The sequence below is a fragment of the Diadema antillarum genome, unplaced genomic scaffold (assembly GCF_040938485.1).
Source record: "Diadema antillarum isolate AM-2024a unplaced genomic scaffold, OU_Dant_1.0 seq00000204_RagTag, whole genome shotgun sequence".
Taxonomy (NCBI): Eukaryota; Metazoa; Echinodermata; class Echinoidea; order Diadematoida; family Diadematidae; genus Diadema; species Diadema antillarum.
This window is the reverse complement of record NW_027271263.1, coordinates 856,267-884,134: the sequence shown is the minus strand read 5'-3', so window position 1 is coordinate 884,134 and position 27,868 is coordinate 856,267. Positions and strand designations below refer to the sequence as shown.

The 27,868-nt window shown below is 38.1% G+C and overlaps 1 protein-coding gene across 2 annotated transcripts in view; it reads left to right on the top strand.

Moving 5' to 3' along the window:
- The window catches only part of LOC139728884 (GTPase-activating Rap/Ran-GAP domain-like protein 3), a 236,383-nt gene that overhangs the window by 27,267 nt on the left and 181,248 nt on the right, over window positions 1-27,868 (top strand). Inside the window, exon 1 of one of the 2 annotated variants that reach the window (XM_071639820.1) lies at window positions 26,012-26,375. The exons of the other annotated variant lie outside the window; for it this stretch is intronic. Within the exon in view, the coding sequence (XP_071495921.1) occupies window positions 26,143-26,375 (233 nt within the window). The 5' untranslated portion in view covers window positions 26,012-26,142. Of the gene's footprint in view, window positions 1-26,011; window positions 26,376-27,868 lie in introns of those variants that run through there. 2 annotated transcript variants of the gene reach the window in all.

The window sequence follows — 27,868 nt, the reverse complement described above, 5'->3', positions numbered from 1 at the left end:
TTCAAAGAAAAACAATCAAGAATAGTGATGATAGATGTAGTTCCTGGTTAGTGATTGTGCAGTGGCAAAACCTTCAAATTATTCACGTGACCAGATTCAGACTATCTAACTCCCTCTTCCTTCTTTCAGTCTCTCTCCATCTCTCTCTCTCTCTCTTTCTTTCTCTTTTTCTGTTCTTCTCTTTTGTCCATTGCATTATGCTTGAACTTGCCAAGGAATGTCACTATCATGCGGAAAGCCCAATGTTACCTCAATCCTAGTCACGGATACCTGTAATTGAGGGAAATAGTATCGTGAATGGGAGATTATGAGGCTAGCCTGTCGTATCACGTGTGCCACGAGTTGGATTGGGGAGTGATATCAGACACGCACTGGTATGAGGCACGTGAGTGACATGTAATGATGTCGACCAAAGAATGATGACATTAAGCGGACACTCAGTCATGTTCAGTTTGTTTACCATGAATGCTTGAATATAAAGGATTTATAGCTTATCAATTGCATCAATTTTGAAAGTTAAATCGAATTTGACAGGATTTATGCATTTCTAGAAACTCTTTGTTACTTTGGTGGAACGGCGAAGTCTACTGGAGATTGGCTGGTGTCATTAAGTTTCTTTTATGTATATATTTACTTTTACAGGATGATAATTATTATTTGTCTAAACTCCATCTCTATTCTATATATTCTTCGACTATCACCTATTTCAGCCACTGCTTACATTCAAGCGTGCTCTCATATGGCAGGTATATTCATGTGTAATTTCGGGATATCTGTGTAATTCGACTTTTAGTCGCCTACTCAGATTCTTTTGTTTTCAAATAAAGACCTTTTAATCTATCAATCATTAATCAGGTATGGGAAATTTTCAGAGTAATGCGCAAAGTATCAGTGGATCTTATGTAATCGAACCTCAACGAAAAGGTGACGCTTCAAAGAAAAATTAAAATCTTGTTCACCGAAAAACTTTTTTTTTCAAATACATGTACTGCTATCGTAATTGTGTATTACATGAGTTCAGTAGGTCAGTGGATCCCTATTAGAGGGGACGGTATGAATACACACAACACCGGTGACATATTATATTCAAAAGACGTATAGAAGGTCTGGGGGATTCCCCGGACCATTCGACGTGCTGTGTGAAAACACATTATCATAGTAACATGGACGTGTATTTTCACACACTCCTTACGAACAGCATGGCAGTCTGCCAAAACACCGGTAATGAAGCTATAATACTGCCCTACTTGGCAAAAGGAAGCAAGTGACATACCATCCGAATTTGAGTTATTGATGTTTTCATAATTCACATAATAAGCTCTTCTTCCAGGCCAAATTTCATGCAGAAACACTCATCCTACTAAGAGATATGTTAGATATGACATCATGATAGTCCATTGACGTCAGTGTATTATGACAGACACATTTTGCTCATTTACGAGAAATGTCACTTTTTGTCACTTGCTTCCTTTTGCCAAAGTAGGGCAGTATAGCTTACACCTGATAACCTGGATGTTTTCTAGAGGCATGGTCATTGAGTGTTTTTATAGTCCCCATGAAGCCTAGGCAAATCTACGGCTGGCCATCTGAAAGTCAGTACTCATGGTAATAATCTATGCTTATTTATTTTGTACACTATACGTAAGGCTTTGACTAGAGTTTAAATTCAACCAGTAAAACAGAAAGAAGGAAATAAATGGAATGAATTCACAAAATCTAATTAAACTGACTGAGACGCGTTAAGTCTGCTGTGGAGTTGGACATTTATAGCTTTCACTGGTAAATTGGATAGTTTTCATTAAAACCAAGTTTCCATCAATATATTTACAAGGGAATTTCTGCAGCTGCAGTGTGACAAACACTTCCCTGCTCTGAGCAAATATTGTCTGACACACGGTACACGTCAAGAACCAATCAACGGATGGTGAAATTGATGATCTGTTCAAATATCCCAAGGATCGGCAGATTACATTCATTAACGAAATGAATGACAACAGATTATCACTCGACTTTGTATCAGCGATCATGTTTGACTGGAGTAGATAGTCATTGAACTCATTCGGTGGCTGTCTGTGTTTCTCAGCGGTGACAATCAGCAACAGAGTTTTGATTTGAAAAGCGCTATCGAGGAATTTGTCATGTTATGCTATCATTTTCCCTATATATTCAAGGTTATTATGATGACGTTATGGCATTTTATACTGCTATCATTATATACTGCTAAAGAGTTTCCCTGGCGACTGAACCACTTTTATGGCTTCTCTACAATCCGCGAGATATTAGTGTTTGGTATGAAAATATTGACAAATCATCCGTAAAAATCACACAAAACCAATGAAATAACAACTCGCCACAAAAATGAAAGAAAAAAAAATGAAGAGTGAAAAGCAATTTGCATTGTGCTCTCAAGCCTTAGTAATTACCTTCGATATAAAGCAGTTTTCATAGTCGGTTCTAATAATGGCTATTGAAAGAGCAGCCTTCGTGACTAAAGGAGCTACTCTCCTGGAATAAGGAGAATGGAATAACGGCAATAATAGCAGCCGCGAGAGGCCCATTGTGGAGCTAGTATCAAAAAAGATTGACTACAGATTTTTCATGACGGGTTCGAAGGACGGAGACACATACATGATTAAAAGTCATTCACCTTGGAGTCTTAACAAACTCGCTCATGATGAAGGCTGGGTTAGACTATTTCCCCAAAAAACTTGCTGTGAAAATTCTCTGATAAACCACATGAATCCTTTAAACTTATCTGATTTTTCATGCAAGGCTCGATATATCAACGCAGGTATCCATTAAACATATTACCGCTGCAGTTACATCAAGGTATTATGAAAGGAATCATCTTGTTTGAAGATATCAAATAGTTACTACGTTTTGGCACTGGCAGAAAGCATTAACTTAGTACAACGCATGCGCATTCGTACACAATAAGTTCGCACACGAACACCTGTTTGAGAAATGATTATGCCTGATTTTCATGGGGGAACAGATCTAAAAGGATGGCAACAGCATATCCATATCAGATTTATTGGTGTTCATCGATGATACATATACATTTTTGATTTTAATGATAAGAACTCAGTGCCTTGTATTATGCTTTGATAAGATGTGGTGATAAAGTTGATGTGTATACTGAGTAGTTGTTGGAATCAATGTGGAAATAAAGGACAAGTAAGCATTCAACGGCAAATATTAAAAAAAAATTAACACCATTTCATTGGACATATAGATTATAAATTGCATGAGCAGCAGTTTGTAATGGACGCGTCGATATATGGGCTGGTCACGTGACCGTCAGGAACTCGCTGCCCAAGCGAACAGTGACGTACTCGATGGGTGCATTTAGCCTCAGCTTGCATGAACGTACTTTGGTTTAAGTTACCTGCAGCGATTTGTCCGTCCAAGTGAACAGTCACGTAGGTGGTTCTGCATATTTGGTCTTGGCGTGTGTGAGTCCACTTTGGTTACCATGGATACGAGATGTTCTTTTCCGGGTTTTGTTTACACTGGATCGTCAATAGGGGTAACGCATCTTCGTGCATTCTTGGTAAGACTTCGAATTTACGTGTGCGACGTAAGCTGTATGCAGACGAAATGGTCATAAGTTCGCCCCAGACGGCACACTCAAATTCTATCGAATTCAGCAGCATAAGACTTTAATTTGGTCTAATATAGAGCGTGCCTTTAAGGGATGGCATAGTTTGGCATAGGTTTCCAATTTTTTATGAGATGATAAAGAAATCGCTTACGAAATAAGAAAGACCATACAATTTTAAGAGGAATTCAAAGTTTATTTGATGAAAATTGATTTGGAATGGCTGAGATATCCAATAACAAAGAGGTCCTTACAAAAGATGAGACCCACCTTTTATTAGGACCACTTTGTTTTATACTTTGTTTTTGGATATTCCGGCCATTTCAAAAACAATTTTTATCAAATAAACCTTGAATTCCTCTTCCCATGGTATGCTCTTTAATATTCTATATGTAGTTTCATAATTATCTCGCAAAAAGTTAAAAGTTGAATCCTATCTCAACCAAAACTATATCATCCCTTTAAGATATTTGGCAGTGACATAATGTTTGCAGCAATGTTTTTACGATTTTTTTTCCTTCGAGCAGGAATGGAGCCGAACCGCCAATCTGTCCAGAATATCGAGTGTACTAATACGAGGTAATATTTTCTGAACAGTCAGTTTGGTTGACTGCACACGTTACATCCTCTCGTAGCAATGATTGGTCGAGTGTAAGGAAGTGCAAGCCGATTGATTCACACGAGGCAACGTGAAGGTCAATAGTCCTCTGTGTAAACGGAGCCAAAATAGTAATATATGTTTGTCCTTCGCACATGTCATTATGATTTGTCACGACTGACAGTTTGGAAGAGAGAGGAAAAAAAAGTGGAGAAAGGATCAAAGGCTAAGCACGCACAAACAGACCAAACAGACTGTCGGCGTTCTAACTAAATGTTATGTGTTAGAATCTGTTCTGAGTTTTGTTTTGTTTTTGCCATTTATTGTTAGCTTTGATATTGAATTTCTTTTTAATAAGAGACAGTCAAATAATAATGTGCAGACATTAAGATAGCGAAATTAGCACCTCTTCTGAATTCTGAAATGCCCATAGACTTAATACGCAAGCTACCAGGTTCCAGTATGGAACGGGTTAAAAAAAGGCTTGATTTCTCTCTCCCTCAATATCCTCCTCGTCTGTATGTCATATGTTCGTCTCTCCTTCTCTCTCTCTCTCTCCCTCTCTCTCTCTTTCTCTCTCTCTCTCTCTCTCTCTCTCTCTTTCTCTCCTTCTGTCTTTCCCTCTGTCAAAATTGTTTCCTCAGCCGGACTTCCAGCTCTAGAGAAGCTAAACTATGTTCTGTTCGCACTGGCTTATAATCACAGAACATTTACAGTATACCGACATCTCATAACTACAGACCACCCGACCTTCTGAATTCGGAGGAAAGAATCTCAAATTTGACTTTTCCCAGCTCTTGTTCAATAGGAGTTTCCTATTTTTCTTAATGATTTTAACACACTCCTATGGGAACCGCTCTTCCCTCTTCTACTTTTGAGCCAAATCATCCCTATTTTTCTGTAAAAAAAAGGTTTGGAGGTCTGTGACTATAGCACCGTAAATCGGTTTGGCTACTACTAATGTAGAAAGGAGTACATGGAAATCTGAAGCTATTTCTGGTCCAGAATTAGGAGGAGTCAAGAGTGGAGGATGCCATAGCGTTATGAATGAATTTTGGCTAGATAACAAAACAGGTAACAGCCAAACACAAGGGTTTTTTTCTGTACTTACCATTACTTACTGCTCACCAACAGTAATGGTCAACACCAGTAGCCCAGAGACTCCGGACAACGAATAGTGCATGTTTAAAAGGTCAATTGTCCTCACAATCTCAGACAATCATTTTTACGGAGCGAAAAAGAAAAGCAAACATACTTCGAACGAAAGGAAAAAACAGATTGAATTTCTCTTTGTGGTATTAACCATTTCTATCAGAGTCAGGAACTTGATGAAATACCTTTGTTCTGTGTGTGACAGTGTGTGGCGTGAAGTGAAAAGTGAGGACGAAGATTTCTCCCGGGTATGCAGGGGAAGGAACGGATTGACTTTTAATAAGAAAAATCTTGTCACACCGGACAAAGGAACCAGTGTGGAGCTCAGGGCGGGAATATCTCGTGTTTTGTTGCGATTGTCTGATGTACGGGCTCTCTGTCCTTCTTTCCTTCTCTCTCTCCCCTTCTCTGATGGCGAACTTTGGGAGGACAGCAAGTCGATTGGAAATCCAAATCAAATTAATTTGGCTCCGTGCACAGATTAGAAAAAATAAAGATTATGAGTTTGCATGGATGTGTACGTCAAATACGTGCTTTCATGTGGAGTATGGTATTGATTGTCCAGTGAGTACGGAGTTGGAAACACATTAATGTGTCTCAATGAAGTGTAATATTCGTTTTCATGAAGGGGCAATAGATAATTGAGCCTTAAAGGAAAAGTTCCAAATGACCATGTGGATAGGTAAATTATGCAATAATATTAGTAGAACACCTCAATGAAATTTGAAGAGAATAAGACCATCAATTCAAAAGTTTATTCAAAATGAATGGTGAAAGTTCTGGTGCCTTGAATATGAGGTCACTGCAGAACAATGGCATTACGAAAATATAAAGAGAATAAAATAATGATCTTTTTAACAAATGGTATTATTGCTATTGCTTTAAATAAATTGTTTCAGACATAATTATGTTCATGGTAATGTGGTTCCCCTGCTTTCTGAAAGAGGTATCAAAAGTGCAGTGCCCTTAACTTTTAAACGGATTGTCCAATTTTTCTCCAACTTCACAGATGTGTTTAAAGGGGAAATCCAGCCCAACATTAAGTTAGTCTGATTAAAAAAAAAACAGTAAAATCTTACGAGTTCAACGGTAAAAGTTTGACTGAGATCAGATGAAAAATAAAGAAGATATGAAATTTTGAAGTTTTGCTGATTTCTGCAAAACAGTTCTTGTACAGTAAATATGAATATGCAAATGAGTAAGCTGACCATGTCATAACCTCACAATTTTCCATTGATCGTGTACAAAAAATGACGGAAATTAATTGTTTCAGTCATTGCAGTTTGAAACATGATGTTATTCCTAGTTGAATAACTTCAGAATAGTGATCAGTAGGATATCAGGATTTGAGCCTAGGGGCATAATTGCGTTTGAATGAAAAACTGGAAATTCAAAAATTTTATATACAACTATATGGCAAGTTGTGAGGGTATGACATGCTCACTTTCCCACTTGCATATACATATTGACTGTTCAAGAACTGTTCCCTCAAAAATTAGCGAAACTTCAAAATGTCATAACTTCTTTATTTTCACCCGATTTCGATCAAAATTTGAACGTTGAACTCGTAATATTGTACTCTTTCTTATCACGCTAACCTTTATTTGGACTGGATTTCCCCATATACTAATATTGCTGCTTTCAATTAAGCAATATGCATATCTAAGGAAATTAACCTTTTAACACCCTCCCTATAACATCGAAACAAATTTTGCTAAAGAGTGGGAATGTAAATAAACGCGATTCGCATACACCTGAAGAATTAATTTAGATTGTCCCTCACGCCCTTTTCTATGAATGTCATGACAATGAAGGTCATGATGAGGGGATATTCCACTGGTTATTTTTTGTTTGCTAAATTTTCTTTTGCTTTGAGACACTCATTTTCATCTATTTTCCCCATTCTGAAAACGTTGAGACTGTCCATCATAGTCATTCAACAAGTGAGTGAACAGAGACATTGTGAAACTAATACGAGTCGAATTCTCCGAGGGGGTCACTCTCTACAAATATAATAACATTGTTTCCAATTGAGCCGTGCCGTCGCCATACCGTTCAGCTATCGGTTGATCAAGCTCTCTTACTCAGAGTCGCGCACCGACTGAAGCAACGAGAAACGGCAGAGACGACCTCAAAACATTACATTGAGGAAAATAGATAATGATTTGATCCTATTCGTTTTGAAATGAAAACAGTAGTAAAGACAAATAGATCCAAATGCCTGCCAGAAGTAGATTATATCAAATGCAGTAGGTATACTTAAGTTCTTTCCCACTCATTGGATATCTTCAGTTAATGGGTTTTCGAGAGGGAAGTTTCACAAAGCTGTGTTGATGAGGTTTCATTCTTCAGGCTTTTCAAGTGTAAGTTCCATTATTGTCACTTTTCTTATTTACATCCAATACAGGTGAAATAATTATTATGATAGGCATATATATATATATATATATATATATATATATATATATATATAAATTGCGTATGCACTTCACATATATCTTCATAAATGTGCTCGAAGAAGATGGAAACGCCATTAACGTAGTTCCCCAAATTGACCAATGTCTTTTTCAGACAATGTCCTCCACTTACTTTCTGTACTTTCATTCTCTTTTAGATCGCCTTTTCAAAGCTGAAACGTCTAACGGCAACTAATCTCCCACAGTGAAATCTCATTCAAATTAAGTTTTTAGATTATGTGTCATTGCTAAGATTCTACACTATACATTTCCAACGTTTGTGGGAGTAATCTCAACACGTCTTTGAAAGGTCAAAACAAAAGAAAACAAAAACTATGACTTTCCATGCAGTTGAGGGTTTGGTCTCTTTTTGGGATGTTCATGTACAGTTAATTTGCAGCAGTTTGTTTATGCATGATTTGCATTCATTTGATTACACAGTCATGACGGTAGATAGAGATAAAAAAAGATCAAGTGAAGTCTGGATTGATTTTACCTTTAACATCATTAAAGCGAGAATAAATCATAGTTCTCGAGCCGAAATTGAGGCGTTCATTCTTAGTAATACCTTAACATTTCAAGAAGCTGGATTCAGTTAACAATTATATCCTGGTTTCCTGCACTCCCTTCCAGTATGTTAGGACTAGCTGGCATTTCTTGGACTGATAATAATTGTATTATATCGTTCGTAACTGCCACATTATACCTCGAACGTGATGATATGAGCACATTGCAGGCTTCAAACATGTCATGGCCTAGAGGCAAGGTCTGCTCATGTTTATGTTTGTAGTTGTGGGGATTAATTCCTTGTGTCTCCTCTATTCACAATAACTGGAATGACGCGATATTTGACAAGGAACAGAAGATATAGAATCACAAAATTTATGAATCTTAATTCCCACCAATAACACTGAAGTAATAGTTTGGATGGACTGATATACATTTGTTTCTGTAACGCATTAAATATAATCAGGTTTGACTCTTGCTGCACTTATCGCAATCCGATATTTACTTTTGTAATCAAACAGCTAATAAAACAGTCAAATTTCATCAGCTAAAATCAATGAATCTGAAGCTGATTTCATTTTCCAGCCAAGGGCAGTGCGACAAATCGGAACTAACAAATTCATTGACTTCTTTGTCATTTTACACCAAACGTGACGAGCACAAAACGACATCGCATTATTCTTTACATTTCAACTTTCACAGACCATCAAATTGACGGCTCATTATTTTTTCAAAATTACAAATGGAATACATTTTACAGAATAGACGGTGTTACCCAGCTGACAATGTGTTGAATAACTCTTGGTAAATTTCATTATTTTGCATGATAATTTTGACTGTACTTCTAATGTAGAGCAATGAATCTAAACGACTCATCAGTATAAAGACCAATGTTTTGGAAAAAGCGATATTTATCATACCAAGGTAATTGATTTAGGGTGAAAAGTTTAATCGAATGTAAACCCATTCAGGAAAAAGAAAATTGCGTTCAACCTGAAATCAAAAGCCTCAGTGTGTTTAAGGTGGCTTTTGACAGAGTATAAAAGTCGACCAATAGAATATTTCACTTTTCATTAAAAACGCTTGAAATCATATTGTCTTATGTCTTTATAAAACAGACATATAGACTACATTAGCTTTCATTCCAGCATAAGAAGACAGAATCGTCACAATGACTGTTAAGAAGACCAATTTGGAAGCTGGCATGGAAACTCTGCTGCTGAACTTCAGGGCAAAGAGCCTCAGATTGCAAAGAAAATCTTCAATGTGATATTGTTGCTTTGTGGATTCTAGGAATCAGATTATATTGAACCCCAAAGAATTCAGATGTACGCATTGAACCTCCATCAATCACCGGAGTATAATTAGCTCCCTATCTTTGACTTGCAGCTTTACAATAAGCGTGGTTTGCTGCCATCTTAGGAGTCATAGAAAACTGAACAATACAGTTAACATAGTCACCACTTCCCAATTATTATTATTAAATATATATATATATATATATATATATATATATATATATATATATTTATACATATATATATATATATATATATATATATATATATATATATATATATAATATCAATCTATTGAATATAGCTCGGAAAATACATTTTCCATTATACATTACCTTTACAGGCGAGGGAGAAAAATTAAATGTCGGAGTCATTAACTTTTTAAGGCCTTCTGGATGAAATGAAAAGATGAAAGCAATGCAGAGATTGAATGTTCACGTTTTGTATATATGGCTCCCTTCTCATCTTATTTAGCAGGTTTGATACTTTTGTGTCAAGTGGTATTTCAACTTCCTTGATGTCTATTCATGTGCTTCCAACGTGGCTGCCTTTTAAGAAATAATCTGGAAAGCTTACGAAAATGTGATCTAGTGAACTGGCGTCAACTTATTTAGAATTTGCAATGAAATAGATAATAGATTATCATATGTTACGTCTACAACAGATTACATCTGCAAGACGTGGTTCAGTTTTGCCTTGACTTCTGGGAATATCATTACCTCTGTCTCTACTTCTTCCTATGGGATGGATTCCAATTTTGAATTGGAGTAGAGATGATACCAGAAAGATCCTAACCCTTTTAAAAGCTTTAAGGTGCTGTGTGTGTTGTTGTTTTTTCTCTATCTCTTCAGAACATGTTCTCTTTTTCTTACATGCTAGAGGCAAGACTAACAAATCTGGTATGCATTCGGAGTAGAAAAATTAGTAATGATACCTTATGTCTCATCGATCAAAGGCTTAAGTCTCCCAGTCTGAAAGTCACAAAAGACGGCAATCCTTCAGCTCGCCCCCCTCGGCAGTGATGCATTACTAACGTGTTGGCTTTCCTTGAGACAGCACTCGATGTGTACGGCAGAACGCGATCTGATTTTCGATTGCGAGAACAGAAGGTCACGTGTGCAGCCTAGAAAGAAATACTGTGTAGAAAATGAGAGTTATGCGAGCAGAGAACAGCACTGCGTGTGTGTTGGCATGCCATGTCATGATTTTTGTTCACATGATGCGATGTTAAGTAATGTAAATTCCAAGGGGAGTTTTCCAAGCATGCAAAACCTCTCGAGGAAACATCGTTTGTCTGTGTTAAAACACGTTTTGACAACGAATCTTTTGCTCTTAATGTCCCCTTCCTGTCAATTTAGAAAACCGTTTTGTGATTCTTGAATCTATTTGCGCTGATAATGTAACGATCATTGATTTTGTTTGAAAAACCTGATTGTTTTGAAGCGCTCATCATAAAAAAAAAAAAAAAATCACTATTGATTTATTCATCGTTATCATTCATGTCATCAGTGTATTAGAAACAGCAGATATAACTCCAATTCTAAAAGACTTTCCCGTTTGTTTCTTCTTTCTTTATTCCACTGCAAATTCTGTGCCGAATCTGGATTACATCCTGAACATGTATGGAATCAAACACAGGTAAGTGCAGATAATATTTATGGTATTTATCTTTCCCAAATATAGATGTGGAGAGAGGAAGAGAGAGAGGCTGCAAATTGAGTTTATCTTGGTTTGCATTTCTATCAAAACGTCTGATTTCCATAAAGCCCGATGGGTCAGTGGAGGCTAAAATCGCCTGACCGCCAAGAAAATATAGAGCGATCATCGATCCAAGGTCCTTGAACTGGACATGGCCGTGCTCGCATCGTGATCGATGGTAACGCCGAGGCTCTAGTGTAGTCTTGTTAGCCGAATGCGTAGACCTTGATACAGAAAAAAGTAAAAAAGCTAGCACACGGCCATGAGTTGATATAGATCATACACAAATCATCGTTAACATGTGGTTATATGCAGCCCTGAGAAAATAAATCACATACGTCGATATTAAAGGACCGAATAGTCTTAAATCATGAGTTAGGTGCTAGCTGTCTTCATAAGATGTGAATATAGTTAAATCAGAGAGTGAAATAAAGACAACGTGCTTGTTTGTTTTGTGTGTGTGTGTGTGTGTATGTGTGTGTATGTGTGTGTATGTGTGTATGTGTGTGTGTGTGAGTGTGTGTGTGTGTGTGTGTGTGTGTGAGTGTGTGTGTATGTGTGTTTGTGTTTCATTCTCCATCTATACAAGACAAGACAGCTGGTTAATCCATATTCATCTGCACCATTATAGTGCATCTGGTCTTCCATTGGACTAGTTGTATGTATTGTTTTAATCCGATTTCATTTATTCCTGTATTGTGTGTATTTGGGACGGACCACTTCACCGGGTTGTGCAGCATTTTATTGTCGATGAGTCGATGAGGCGGGAACTTTAACGTGCGTAGGATGTAACTCTGCCACACATGGGACGTCCATTAAGGGATCGCCGTCTTATGTTTATATAAATCATAGATAACCTTCTACCACGCATTCTATTGGATTGGGACATTGAGTAAGTTTTGTTGCAGGTGTGGTATTGAAGACAGTAGGTAGACAGTGAAAGATTAGCGAGTTCTTTGTACAACCCACCAAGATTTAAACCTTAAAGTTTCGTACGTCTTGAAATATGTCATACATAAAGTCATACAGTTTTCATTTCAGTAGATCATTCAGAAGAACTCGGTTGATCATTACACGCAATGGTTTAATATTCTGACATGTGGCCAAAAAAAAAAAACTATAAGCACCCTCTAAGACCAACTATTATGCACAAACGACTTCATTTATACAGCTTCCATACAAAATTTTGCGAAACCAAAAGAATACAGCTTACACTAAAACAGTGTTCCAACGAATCCTATACTTTGACGAGTGAATTTTAGTTTAGCTGACCTGTGTAAATCCCGGCCACTGTGTTCCAACAATAAATACAACACTAAGCACCTCTGTTGTCCAATGATATGAGTCCAGGAAGACAGTCCCGCTGGGTACCTGTCCCCCTTCCCAGACAGGTGCGTGTCCCAGCGCTGGACGCGAGGCGTGACATAACTGTCTGAGGTTGTCTTTACCTTCCATCAGATTGCCAGATAAGAATGACTGGAAGGGAAATTGTTCACCGTGGTGATATCATTTTCCCTCGCTTGGGTGCCTCTTTCCCTCCTCTCATCATCTCTACAGCCATGATAGATATCTCCATTCCCAGGCCGAAGTGTTGACAACTTCTCATCTCATTTCTGAGGCTTTACGCCTTGTAACGGCTTCTAACCGCACAGACTTTCTAGAGAAGAATTTTCGGGCCAACAAACAGATGAATTTGTATTTGAATGTTTACACCATCTGCTCGCCTTTCATACGAGACAAAATGTAGAATCACATCGAATTACTTCTCTGAATGCTACAATGTTCTTGAGATCGCAATTTTTTTCAGCAACAATCCACGAAATTCTGTTAAACCTACACTTTAGACATGAAAATCTGCAACCTAGTTATTCAGATAATAATCATGTAGAAATTTGTTCTTCTATGTTTTCCTATGTTAGTGCTATGTCATCAAGATCAAAGTTTCATTGGTCCTAATTAATATATCTAGGAAGTAAAAGCAACGAGGAACCATTAGTGTCTAATTTGTTCCAAATAAATATTTTGCTCGTTGCCTAAAAGATTTGTTATTCTCCACATAATTGATGCCTGGACAATCCGTTCGCATAAAGTTTATGCAAACGGAGGACGTGTGGTCTCCCCCAGCCCTCTTTTAAGCAAAAAAAAAAAAAAAAAAAGAGTGTTGATTGCATCGCTTTTTCGTTTTTCTTTTTCATTCGCTTTTTTGTCAAATGCACGGTGCAATTTGTCATCCATGATTTTAGCTTGGCGTTTACATGGATTCTAATTTGTAATCTTACTCCGATGGTAGTGATGAAACATATTAGTGTTAGGGATAATGTTTGTCTACACATGTTGCTGCACGTTACCAATTACGTCAAAGTGAATGGAAGAAGGATTAGCAAAATGCTCGTAATGGCAGCTGGATTATATCCACAGGTTGAGTCGGTACAATAACAACACTCTCTACATGTACACAGTCGATGGTTTCCTTCACACAAGTCGAGACTAGCAGCAGTAGAGCCTCGAGCATGAGTGTGGCACATGACCAACCTGATGTGGATTGCAACTAGCGTCCCTTTAATCCTACGTCACAAGGCCCTTTCCAAAGTGCAATAGGCCATTTTGTGAGGGAAGTAATATCGGTGGCCCCTCGTCTCCTTGTGAATACAAAGTTAACAAAGCCACCGAAGAATCTACATTTAATCCGGCACCCCTTTCCGCTGCTAAACAAATTCGTGTCAGCCAAGGTCGTGGGCTTCTCCACCATCCCCTTGTCTGATCGTAGATTAGATGGTATCAGTAACCATGACTTCGTTAGCATTTCAGGCACCCCGAGCTGTCGGGATTCACCAGCGATGCTCATCTTCATGAGTGCGGACAGAAGTCTTATCCAATGTGTCTTACAATGGAGCTTACAGGACTCTCACAACACAATGCATGAATTAGAAGAAGAGGGAAAATCCTCCTTGTAATGTGAATTCCTTGTAATCACTTAGTGACGTACATACATGGCAATGTCATTAGAACCAAGGCATCTATAACTTACGCAGACAGTATGGCAATCATTTCTGAAGACGTTATGGATAAACACAATTCCAGATTCTACGATCGAGTTTTCTTTGAACTTTGCCCTTTTGTTGTGTCTGTCTGTCTTTTTTATTTTATTCATTTCTTTATTAAATCATCCTTCACAACACTATCCATTCATTCATTAATTTGTTCATGCACGTATTCACTCACACATTTATTTGTTGTTTATTCATTAAATTAGATATTCACTAACCTATACTCTTATGATCAGCTGTCAAGAAAACTTGATGACGTCAACAAGTATTGATTTTACATTGTTTTGTTCTGTTTTTCTCCGATTCTCTCGATTTTAAGCTGTTGAGTGAAATATAATCTACCTGACTGTTTGAAGAGATCCTACCACGACAACAGTTAATCTCTAGCACCGAATCCACACAGTTTGTAGAAACCTAAGCAATGAGGTAAATTTGAGGAAAAAATAACTAAGTAAAAGAGAAACATAATGATTGTAAAAATCAGCTTTTTTTTGGAGGGGGGCTCCTGAAAACATTCTTTGCCACTGTTCTGAAAAAGTGAATATCATAAAGTGAACATTTATTGACACTTGAAGGTCTTTTCATTGAGAATAAAAATAAGTTTCATTTACAGATTTAGATTAACCCTGTTTGTATTCAAAACTTATGCCAAAACATATTATGTCACATATCTTTGTGATCCCCTGAATGACATTTGCGAGTGTAAGGAGGACGCCCTCATTCTTTAGAGAGTCAGACGGGATTACAGACCTGTCAAGATCCTTCATGATGTCAGTCTACACATCTCCTTCCTTCAACCATTCCGACTAATCTACACTTGGCTGCGTATACATGTCTTACTATGTCTCTATCTTATTGGTTCTTATCCATGACAAATACGTTTGTTCCATTTCGATTTAAACATAAGTCTCAACAGATGTTATTAAGGAATTGCTACGTTACAGGTTAGAAATGTTAGCTCTCTGCTGCTAGTTATCATTATTTTCACGGAATTATGCAAATATATGTTTTAAAGCAGGTTTACTGCAGCTATTGAGACATTGTATTTCTAAACCTCTTAAAGGTCCAGTTTACCTTTGGGAACAGTGATTTCAAAATTTTTCAAGATATGACATTTAATGAATATGTGATCATATAAAATTTTCACTATAAAGACTAAAATATAAGGAGATATCTGTATTTTTCTCAATAAACCGTAACTGTAGACGGTTTAGTCTGGAAACATTTTATCATAGCTATTGTTCATGTTTTGTATATTTAACAATAATTAACATCGATTTTACGGATTCAAATTTTTACAGTGGTTGTTTCCATCCCTAACTCATATTTTAGAATTATTTCGAAGCACTAATGCTGGGTTTTTGCTTCACCTGCAAATGGTGAATTATGCCTTTAAATTCGCCAGATGAGATGATGGGAGTTACCTAACTGACTTGTCTATCAGCCTGTGTAGCCATTAAACTATTTCAATCAAGATGACCCATCAGTGTCTGCTAAGGAGAACCAGGTATTGAGGAAACTATGACATACTAATCCAGTCTTTGACTTAGTATTTTTCACCTTCGTTGGGTGGTTCAATACTGCTGATCCATTGTAGAGAACTTTAAGCTGCTGAAAAAAAGAAAATGTGGATGGCTTGCCTCGTGCAAATAAGAATCGAGACACAAACATGGATCCATGTGGGAATGGCTATGATTACCTTGCGTATCAATTGTCATGACTGATCCGTATGCTCGATCATACATTGGATGTCAGGAATTCTCTGAGCAAAATGACAGGTATATCATGTGATCCACTAGTCTCCTTTTCAGACCAAATGTAGGAATATTTCCTTTCATGACAGACTCTACAATATCCTTTGACTGTGACATGGTGGCCAGCAAGTGGACCAATAGCTTCCAAGAAAATAAAACAAAAAATCGAATGCCTCGTCCTTCCTGGCAATTGTTATTCATTCATGATTCCACCGTAGGGCACGATATACATGGTTGATACCGTTTGCTGACTATTGCTACTCGCCAGGTGCTAACCATGAGGGATCGGCATCATTGCCCGTTTTCTCGGGCAATTGTCATGACGATGAATAATGAATCTTAGGCGGAAATGACAGATCGTAAACCAGGAAAAACCAGGAAAAACTGGTGATTCCGTGTCACAGATTGCACCAAGTTAGAACAAAGGCTTTACGGTCAGATTCGTTTCAAAATTTAAAAAAAAAAATCCGTGTTTTAGAAGTAGACCCCACAGTGACAGCGATGACGTTGATTTTAGCAAAGTCTTGAATCTATAAAAGTTTACATCAAGACCTTAGTTTAAAGCGAAAGTCATCCATGGACTGTATTAGGGTCTCTATATTGTAAGGGCCTATGTTTTTTATTAACCTAAAGTGACATATAGTTAGTTAGTAGATAGATGAAGAATTGACTGTTTTGTTGTTTTGTTTACTAACCAGACGATGACCTTCCATCAACGAATGCATCATGATGGGCTTGTTATGTTGTTTTTAATCATTGGCCAACCGAGTTTGGAACAGGAAACTATGATGATTCAAATAGTTTTGGCTTATGTACTTCTGAAATGTTGACTTCTATCTATAATTGAACAACTTCATGATTGACAGTCGAGTTTTGAATCATAATATTCCCAAAAAAAAATCACAAAAGTTTGAACAAGTATAACTTCGGATACTGTGGTATACTGATAGTGGATAAGACCCTTGAATTTGAAAGGGAAGTCCCAAGTCCGGGTCCTACCAAGTGCTATGACAAGATACTTTACCCACAATATTCCTCTCGACCCAGCTCTAAAATTGTTAACTGACAAGGCTGGAATAATAATAATGGCAGGGCTCTCTGGAAGATTGGTGTTAGCGTTAAAGAGGCCACCCTGGATAAATGAATAAGGCCATGTAATTATCATCATGAGTTGGAATTTTGTAAATAAACTTGTTGTGCAACATTGCGTAGACATACTTTTGCTGGTAACACATGTATTTTAACATTTGAGTTTGTGAGTTATTTCATCAGAAGGCGACATGCAATCTTTCTATCATTTACTCATGGCAAACTATATCAGTCTAACAGGCATTCTAAACCAGGATTATTGTTGTATAGATATGTTATTATCTGTGTGCGTGAATGTACGATAATACACCCACCAAGTATTGGTGATTTACATTACGATTACTGCGTATTTATACGTTTAACTTCGGCACTGTGAATTAACAGACAAACAAGGTCTCACGATATAATAGGCAGAAAAACATAGCTATCTATCTGACTTTCTGCTTGTATAGAAGGGCCCGTAAAGCCAGAATAGTCGAAATTGTCTTTGTTACCCGTAAGGATCATAGGGCGCCTCAGCAGTAATGGTTTCTTCTTAACTATATGAAGACACTATTCCACGATATGACGTCATTTAAACGTCATTCTCCACATTACCGGTTGTCCCTATTAATGGGCCGGAGCATGTTATAGTTATATGTATAAATAGCTGTGTCACTTTTTATAGCAATCCTCAGAAACCACTCAAAATCGTCCTTTTTTCCTCCCTACATTCATTCACTAAAACACACCCTCACAAACACTGTATTGGAAAACTCCCTATAATTAATTACGTCACACACACACACACACACACACACATACATAAGTACAAACCAAAGCACACGCATACACACAACACACACACTCACAAACACACTCACACACACAAACGTCGTATATCGCCGGAAGATACGTCTCAAGACGTTAAACGATCTGAGCACACACTTTTCAGCCAATGTATCTAATATTGATCGCATCTAAAATCCCCTCCCTCTCTCTGATACGCTCCCTTTCTCGCTCCTGCTATCTCCCCCCCCCCCATATTCTCCCCCCCCCCCCTTCTCTCTTGATATCTCTTTCGAGCAAACGTCGTGGTATTTACAGTTGTTCCGCAGGAAATATTCAGTCTTTTGCATATTCTGGTATTTGCTGAGGTTCTGTCGACTCGTTCCGTGATTTCGGAATGACAGTCTGCGGAGCGAGATAAATCAATGTACATTTACAGTCAATATAAGTCAATGTGGAGTCTCTTAGATTTACGGGTACATCTGATTTGTATTCCAAAAGATCGCATTGATCATTAGTGAGAGGTTGGTTTTAAAATCTTAGATTTCACTGGATTAGTTTTCTTTCTTCATCGATATTTACATATCGATTTAACTGATAACACTTTTTGTTGAAACAATTATACAAGTGGTAGAATATTCATTGCACACCAAGTCTTTTTTTTTAGCTTTTCTATGTATCAATGACATAATCATTAGGTGTCAATAGATGAAAACATTTCACCAAATGCTCTGTCGACGCTTTATTCTCGTCAGTTTTGCCCTGCCAAGAAAATAATCGTAAACGAAGAAGATAAAGAGTGGTTTAGATATGCATTACTGAGTTGTACTTGTATTAATATTTGATTACGGATACCATTCACACATTCTGGAGCATGTTAAAAGCAACCGCATATGCAACAGTGATATTTGAAACATCAAAACACCAAATCCTAATTGAATTATTGATTCTAGTTGTGATTCGAGTAACTTTCTTTTGTTATCTATACTTAACTTTAAGCTGTATGTTTTTAATAAGACTTCCACCTCTTTCTTGAACTAGGAACATGGCAGTAATACCAATCATGGAGATACACGAAAGGAAGGCCAGACCGAGACATACAGGATGTCGTTTGTTGTTCAAGTATGATGTAAATTGTAATGTTTGTTGTCATTGATGCTTCAAGAAAGTGAATTTCGATGGAAAACTCGATTTAATCACAGTTTTGAAGTAGCGATAGTATCAACATGAAGAGGATGCTCCGATTGAATCGCATCATTAGTCACGAAATGTGCGTGATCACGAGGAGAAAGACGAGATTTAAGGAGAGAGATAAGCGTGATAAGAGTGAAGACGGCTCTGCAGGGACGCAAGTCATGAATATCGACGGGGTTGGATTTCCGATTTGAAGACACCATCCATAGCAGTGGGAGGGGCTCCAGTGACTACAACTGACCGGATCTAGCAAAACACCGCTTAGAAATCTTAGGTTTCATACGTGTGAGGCAAACTTCCCTGGGAATCCGGAGAAATCTAGGGCCAATTTTGCTTGCAGCTTTCCTCTTTCTCAATCTTTCTATCTGTCTGTCTGACTATATCTCTCTCTATTTCTATCTATCTATCTATCTATCTATCTATCTATCTATCTATCTATCTTTCTCTCTATCTATCTATCTACCTATCTATCCACCTATCTATCCACCTATCTATCTATATCTTTCTAATCTACCTGTCAATCTATCTATCTATCTATCTATCTCTCTGTCAATCTATCTATTTATCCATCTAGCTGTCTTCAATCTGTCTGTCTATCTATGATACATTGTATCTATATCTGTTCGTCAGTTTTCCTTAAATAGATTTCCTTCATTGGTTCTTATCATTGTCTGCACAATTGTGCTGATTATTGAACTTCCTTCTTGCCGCGTCGTGGTGACTTTCACAAGTACAAATTTTGTATGTGTGTGCTTACGTGTGTGAGTTTGTATGTGTGTGTGTGTGTGTGTGCCGTGTGTGTGATTTGCAAAGAATTATTTCATTGTATGTTAAAAAGAGAATAAAAGAATGTGATTCAGCAGTACCAGTGAGAATACAGCTGCTTAGTTTTATTCGTACTAGTCTCATTGTGAAATTGAGCCTGAAATTAGATGATAGTTATGCAAATAAAGAATATCATTTAAAAGATGTGTCTGTCTGTCTGTCTGTCTGTCTGTGTGTCTGTGTGTGTGTGTCTGTGTGTGTGTGAATGTACACACCGAATGTGCATTCATCAGTGTAAACACATTTCATTGAAGTATATAATGATCACTACTTTTTGAAGCACGATAAGCCTGATCTTTTACGAAAAATAAAAGGGAGCTCAGAAAAAAAAAAAACATGCCTTGTAATCCAGACAAAAACCAATAAATTTCCTTATGAAAAAGTTAATACCTGTCTTTACTTCACCCTGATTTCAACTCACGCTGATATCATTCATAACTCAATAAGTTAACCCCATGCTCACTTGGTTTCTGGACAGGTTTATAGTCGGGCCTACATTCAGTTGAAGAAATGACCAGATTACAAACCAAAACAAACGTTTTTAATCGAAAAACTCACGTGTCTTACTGAAAGCAGGCTTCACATTGCCACATGTACGTCACGTTGTAGTTTGAGAGGGACGTGCATTTAATAGAGGGAGCTTCTTCGAAACCCTTACACAGTTCATGCGTTTGAAAAATACCTTTGAGCGATTAGAGTTGTACAAAAAACCAGCCTGCTCAAAAATACAGTCGCAGTGGTTAAATTCGTCATCCACTGATCGTAAGATGTGCCGCCTTCTGACTCATGATGGCGCTATTCGTTTTGGTGACAGTGGAATCTCTGTGAATTCGATTTATTTGATGATTGGTTGTATAATGGATTACCGATCGTTGCTAATGGTAATCACAGTAACATAATCATCTAATTCATACTGCTGCTACAAACATCAGTTTTTGTGACTTTTTTAATCACACAAGATCAAGAGTTTCCTAGAAAATTCGAAAGTACACGGAAATGAAAGCATTTGATTCAAATTTCTCAACAGTGAAGCTGAGATATAGTAACGCTCAACATGATAAAGTGTGTATCCCCGCCATTTTATCAACGCAAAATTATGACTGCAAATTGATTTTCTTTCCAGGCAGTCAATATAACGATATGTTTAGTTCCAGACTGGATATTGCCGGTTTTAACATTGTGCAAACATGTTTTGATGAAATTACACCAAAAGATTATTTGTGACCCTGCACCTCAAAACAAACAAAAAGTCGCCAGACATGAATTTTTAGTTAAGACCATATTCTGAAAGAGCAGACTTTAAGCTTTAAAATGATGTATAACTCAAATCAAATGGACTCTCCTAACCTATCTAAATATTGGAAAGAAAGCACAAACTCAGGAAAAGTGTGAACTGAGAAAAGAGGCTCTGAAGTACAGTGTCTATTCAAGCGCTTAATCTTTACCAAACCGTGCTGGCTGTGCGATGAATGGGACAAAAAACAGGAAGTAAACCACCAGAGTAACAACAATGAAGGGATTATCAGATTAAACTGAAATTAAGCATTCCTCATTAACACATTCTGTCCATAATTATTGCAAACTTTCAAAGCAGTAGCCTTATCCTTTCAAAAGTTATTAGAGTTGAAAGTGAAGAGTGTGGACAAGGTTTTTCAGAAATGAAAAAGGGATTCTAAAGACACACTTAATCACATTATTCTACCAAAAATGTTCGAGATAAACTGCTAAAAAAACACACTTTCCTGCCCGTTTTATGATACCAAATTTTAGCATAATGTAAAAGAAGACCCGCTCTTTCAGAAAATATGAACAAGTCAAGTTCGCCTAGGTTGACCCATTTCACTTATTTTCAGGCCTCACGCAAAATCAGTGTGTGCGATTTTATGTTCGTTTTGAGGTGCACGGTCACATTTGTGTCTGTTGAAAGTACATTACTCGAAAGTTTATTCCGATTGGTTACAGTTCGTTATTCCGAAGTTTTGGTTTTTCGAATATATGGAAGGGGTGGCATTATTCCAAAGGTTCATTGGTCTGAAAATGAACGTGATGAAATAAGTTTTGTTATTCCGTACATTATTCAGTTTTCGGAATATCGAACCTTGGGAATAACGAGCATCACCCATCCCGATTACTTCGTTTTAAACTCAGCTACAAGAGTCAGTCTTGATGTCGGTTAATCAAGAGATAAAAAGACTTGATGGGCTAAAATGATAAAAAAAAGAATAGCTTGATTTTTGAATTTCTTCATTTGTAGTCGCTCTGGAGTTCTCAATAATCCACTAATGAAAAGACCAGGAACCCATTTTATCAAAAGATATAATCGATTATAAATTTCCTTACCACATAGGGTGCCTTAGACTTATGATAGGGTTGGGGTTAGGGTTATACTTTTTATTGATAATCCAAAAACGAATACATTAACTCGAATGCAAAATGCTTTACGTCTTTTTAAATTCAAAATATATCTCCACTTTCATTTCGTGTAGTTAATCTTAGGGAAGGATGAGACATAACTTAGTGCATATTTTGGACAATAAATATCATGTACCATCTTGTTGGCTCCATGGTAGGTATACTGTTTGAAATACTTGTGACGTAAGAGTGTGAAGAAAGGTCTTCATGAAAATGCACTCGATGACATTAATGACAGCAGTGAGATCGTCGTGTTAAGGTAGCGCTCTCAAGTATTTTATGTGTGGATCAATGACTTCCTAAAGTTGTCTGATGATAGCGCCATCTGCCGCCCATAACGGCAAGAAGCCGGCAGATACTTAATGGAAATACCCGCACACGATTGAAATGACATCGAACAGATATGTGCCCGCGAACATTGTCACAATTTAATTTCTGTCTTTCGGGAGAAGTAATGGAGTTCAAGGTCATTTTCAATCGGCCTAATGTACATTTTCCGTGCCGTAAGCTTTGGACCGTGTTCTGCAGAAATGAATTACAAATTTCATGCTTACCCTGAACGTTGTGATAAATAAAACATATTATACTTTAAACTGAAGTACGTGCACACTACATTATGTGAAAACCGTATGCTACACAAACATACCCAGCGTAGCGGACCGCGTGTATGTTACATTGCCTACAGTGTATTGACATATTAAACAGATCATTTTCATTGTATTTACCCTCATGTATGGGTGTGTGAGCCTGTTTTTTTACTCGTGTATTTATGATGATTACGTGTCTAATGGAGCTCTACTGTTCCATTGTCAAATTTGTGGCAAATGACATCATTTTATATGAGATCGTACGTTTTCATGATATCACATTCCCAATCAATTTGAGATAAATAATGCACCAACCAAACTGAAGCACGTAAGCACGTTCACTCAGATATGCGCACGCGCCTACAGTTCTCACTGTACTGTTGAATTTGGCTTAAAGAAAACAAAAAGAAGCTGATATGTCATTTGTCTGGTCGCCTAAGGAATACTGTGTATACATAAACAGAGTAGGGAGAACGAGAAAGAGAAAAATGACGACCTTAAAGGGCATGGCTAGTAACCGATCAGTGGGAATCAGTGGGAATGGTGAGGGATGATTGTTCCAATCCTTGTGGGATTCATTTAAGACTACATTGTATATCTACTGTTGTGTGTAAATTATTTGGTTCAGAACGGTCTCATATTCAAGTAATGTGCAGATTAATGCCCCGTCACTGACCAGGCACGCTAACGTGGAAACATTAAACTGCACTTTACTTGAATATGAGACCATTCTGAAGTAAGTAATTTTCACACAACAATATATAATATACTCTTAAATGAATCCCACAAGGATTGGAACAATCATCCCTCAACATTCCCACTGATTCCCACTGATCAATTACTAGCCACCCCCTTTAAATAACGATGTCGCTAATTTTCAATCATCACTGATATGATATTGAGCAGGTTTGATTGTCATCAAGGATGGGTAATTTGCCCTATAAACTTGATAAAAGAAAACGTTACGTTGCACAAATATATCAATGCATTTGTGTGTTTAGGATTTCGTATTTTCTGCAAGTCTGTGTATCACATAAAGCTGCCGAAGATTATCTTCACTTTTCTTTTTTTCCCCGAAAGTGAGTCACGGTTACTAGAAAAAATTAGTTCATTTCATTCGGAGACCTTCTCGTCTAACATGTTGTCATGGTTACAAAGAGTATACAAGGTAGCCGCCTGAAAGGAGAATAAAAAAAAATAAATCTAAACGAACAGATAGAGAGAAATGAAGGGAAGAGAGAAAAAAGAGAGGGAGAGGGAGAGGGAAAGAAGGAGGAGATGAAGGAAGGCCTACTTGTCTCAAGAACATAATCTGAAATTCATGGCCACTAAAGCAGAGAGAGAGAGAAAAAAAAAGATGGGAAACAATAATAACGACAAGAGAAGAGAGAGGCAAAATCAGAGAGAGCGAGAGACAGAGAAAATATAGAGACGTATTTATCATAATGAGGCGTCCAATTCAAGTGTCTTGATCACGTGCATCTAATTCAGCAATTGTTTGGCTTCATCTTACTAATCACCACCAGACGCTTGTCTTTCCCGCCTGCCGAGAGACACCGAGGAGAACACGACATCTACATGAGATGCGTGTGAGTTCGAGAAGGAGAAAGCAATCAGAATGATCACAAGAGAAACAGTGTACGCATGTTCGCCCGACATACGCAGGGGACTTCGTGCATGGCTTTAATTTTGTGTCGTCCAACCCCATGGACTTTCAGCTTTGTCGCATCAGGGCAGTACGCACTGTGTGTATGCAGTGGCGGGTAACCATTCGATGTGTTCCGACTTAGCTCGCCTTGTTGTTTATACTTGTGAACACACACGTGTATACACGAGTTCTCTTTGCTCTCCTGGACATGTCTTTTAATGTTTTGATGCTAGCTATTAACGTTTAGATGCCTCCGGAGAAACTTTGCTGATGTTCTGAGTCGAGGATGTGCCCTAGTTTTATCACCTTCTGAATATATTTTAGTACTCAGAGCAGGATTTATCCTTGCTCGGACATCAACGCGTTATGCATTGCTGAGTTTTCTCTTGTATAATTCTCTAGAAGCGACCCATCATCGGGTCAGACAATGTCAGTCTACCATCTGTTTCTGGCAATACAGTCCAGAACATTGGTGTCATAGTAACCGGCGGATTTCCTGAGTGGTCTGTATCAGGTATTGAGTAGATGCGGACTGCCCTGCTGTGTCATTGTGGAGTCAAGAGGAAACGCTGCACCAAGCGGGGGAAAAATCACACAAACAGGATATAGGACCTGGGAATGGAGTAGTTTTGTTGGCCTGTTCTAATATGTGAAACGCGACTTGATCTTCTCTCTCATTATTGATAGGAGTGCAGTGAGTCATTTGAATACAAGCATTCATCCGTCGATGCAGGAGATTCATTAGAAATTATCAGCCCTGCGTTAGTAGCCCTGTGGTACTACTCCTCTAACACACAGTGGTTGGCAGCCAGTCGCTGCCGTGCCGAGTATTCACATCGAATACTCACCCTGCCACAGAAGTGTTAACTAGGCGTCATAAGGGCCAGACGTTCTCATGTTCGAGTGTCTCAACGAACGAAAGATCGAGCACAGACACGGCGATCCACCTTATTCAGCGTGACATGCTCTCCAGATTGTTTATTTTCAGTGTCACACTTATGCGACTGACAGTCATGTAACGTTCCATTAACAACCTGGACCTCCGTACATGGATTTGATATATGGCGGGAGCAGTGTTTTTTATTTGGTTAAGATGTAATATTCTCATGTTGTCTGCTGCTGCATCAAAACTTTCATCGTGCATCAGGAGTTTCTCTGTAGTACCTTGTATCAACTGATGCCAAACCTACTTCAGAAGATCAAGGCTGCACGACAGGCTAGGTTCAGAAACTTCTCTTACAATCTTATCGAAAGTTGGCTGCGATTCAAACTTAAGATCGATTTTTTTATCTCTACGTGACGTTATCCCGGAACTTAAGCTGTCATAGACGAAATGTGTGAATATATAACGAGGAAAAAATCTTAAGCATCAACGCCTGGAGACACCTACAACAAACCTTAACTGCGCGGTATCTCATTGCGACGTGTGATCCCGCACTTTTTAGCATCATCTGGATTGTACAGTCTCAGTTTCATTGTTAGCAGAATAATAGACAAAGGAAATAATTATGGCCACCCCGAGTCCCAGGCCTCGTCGATTCCGAGCACTCTTTGGTGGGTCTTCGCCTGAAGACGAGGGCTCGAGGAGCGATGGAGACGAATCTCCACAGCCAACACCCCTGTCAGTGGTTGCCAAACACACCAGGAGCGTATCGGAGCGAAGGAGACACCCTGTCAGTACGGTCGTCAAGGAGGGACTTCGACCGGTCCTTTCGGATCCATACTCACTTCATAGCAGGTGGTATGTATTTTATATCTCATATCTGCTTTTTTCATGAGATCTTTGAATTCCCGTAGTCTTATCCTTCCCATGTCGATAATGAGTTCTGTCTTTTTCTGGTAGGCCTCTCTCGAATAGAAAAAGGGTTGGTCAATGTCGGTAACTACAAATGTCCTCGAAATTGGACAAAGGGAAGCCTCTCGCACTGTTGAGCACATGAACTCTGTAACGTGGTAACAGGAGAATATGATTGCAACTCACTAAGAAATTGCCCTCAATGACGTATTCTGTATACCCTCCTATTTTCAGCATTCTTCTAATGGCCATGATAAATCAGGTTCATACATTCTCGGGTTGGACTGTAACCAAAGACCTTCTGATTTCTAGACAGGCGTCATATCCACTAGACTACCGACCTTTCTCTCCCGATATCCAGTAATGGTTTGATCCCTTTTAGCAGCGGGCACTGAGTATTTACTGAAATCATTGAGGGGAATAAGGTTCGAATCCTTGGACAATTCGTTCAACTCACAGTGTCCCTCATGACTAGGGTGTGCAAACATCTTATCTCCCAATGCTGGGTAATGGTTGATAATGACAAAGTCTGCTAGGAGACTAAGTATCACTGGACTGACCAAACGTTAGTTATACTATCATCAGTAATATCCTTATCATCATCATTACCATCATCATTATTTCATTTTTATCATTGTTTATACTATCATTGCATGGGTTTCTCAGGAATAGAAACTACACAATATCATTGACTAGGTTCTTTCAATGTGCAAGCGGATCGCATTGCACTTGAACCATAGTCTCGCATTCCGGTGTAAGCCCCATTGGATGGTTGGACTTTTCGAGGAGATTGCCAGATATTGATGAGATGCTTGGAAAACCCTTTCTTTTTGACAAATAAGTATTCACATTTTATCGTATCCTTTGTTGTTTGAGACTTTCGATTTTTTTTTCTCACTCTCTTAAACTCTCGTGTTTCTTTGGGGTTTTTTCGGATTGCGTATGTCATGTTACTGAAAGTTGATTTTCTTTCACGAGATACTTTCGACGGCACCATTTCGACACCTTCGCTATCCTTGAAAAGACACCATGCTTATTACGGCTAATTCCCCAAAGTATCAAGACTGATGACATGACCAGTGCTCTCACTTTTATTAGTACTGGTGCTCCGAGCAAGACTATATCTGTTATTACTTGGGTCTACTACTCCTGTTGGCTTACATTCTCAAACAGCAGCAGCAACTGTAGACACAGCATAATTACCCCATCAACTTCCACCATAACATTTATTGAGACTAATACTGCTACTCTCTTTTTGTATAGTGGTTGGGATATTCGCTGTGACGAATTAGATATCATAGTAATATTATTGATACGATCGAGGTAAAAAAGAAATGGTTTCGGTAATGTTGCAAAAGTCATGATGATAATCAATCTGGAAATGGTACTCAAAGATAAAGCAAGTCTTTCAATCATTAAGACTTCTATGACCTTGGAAT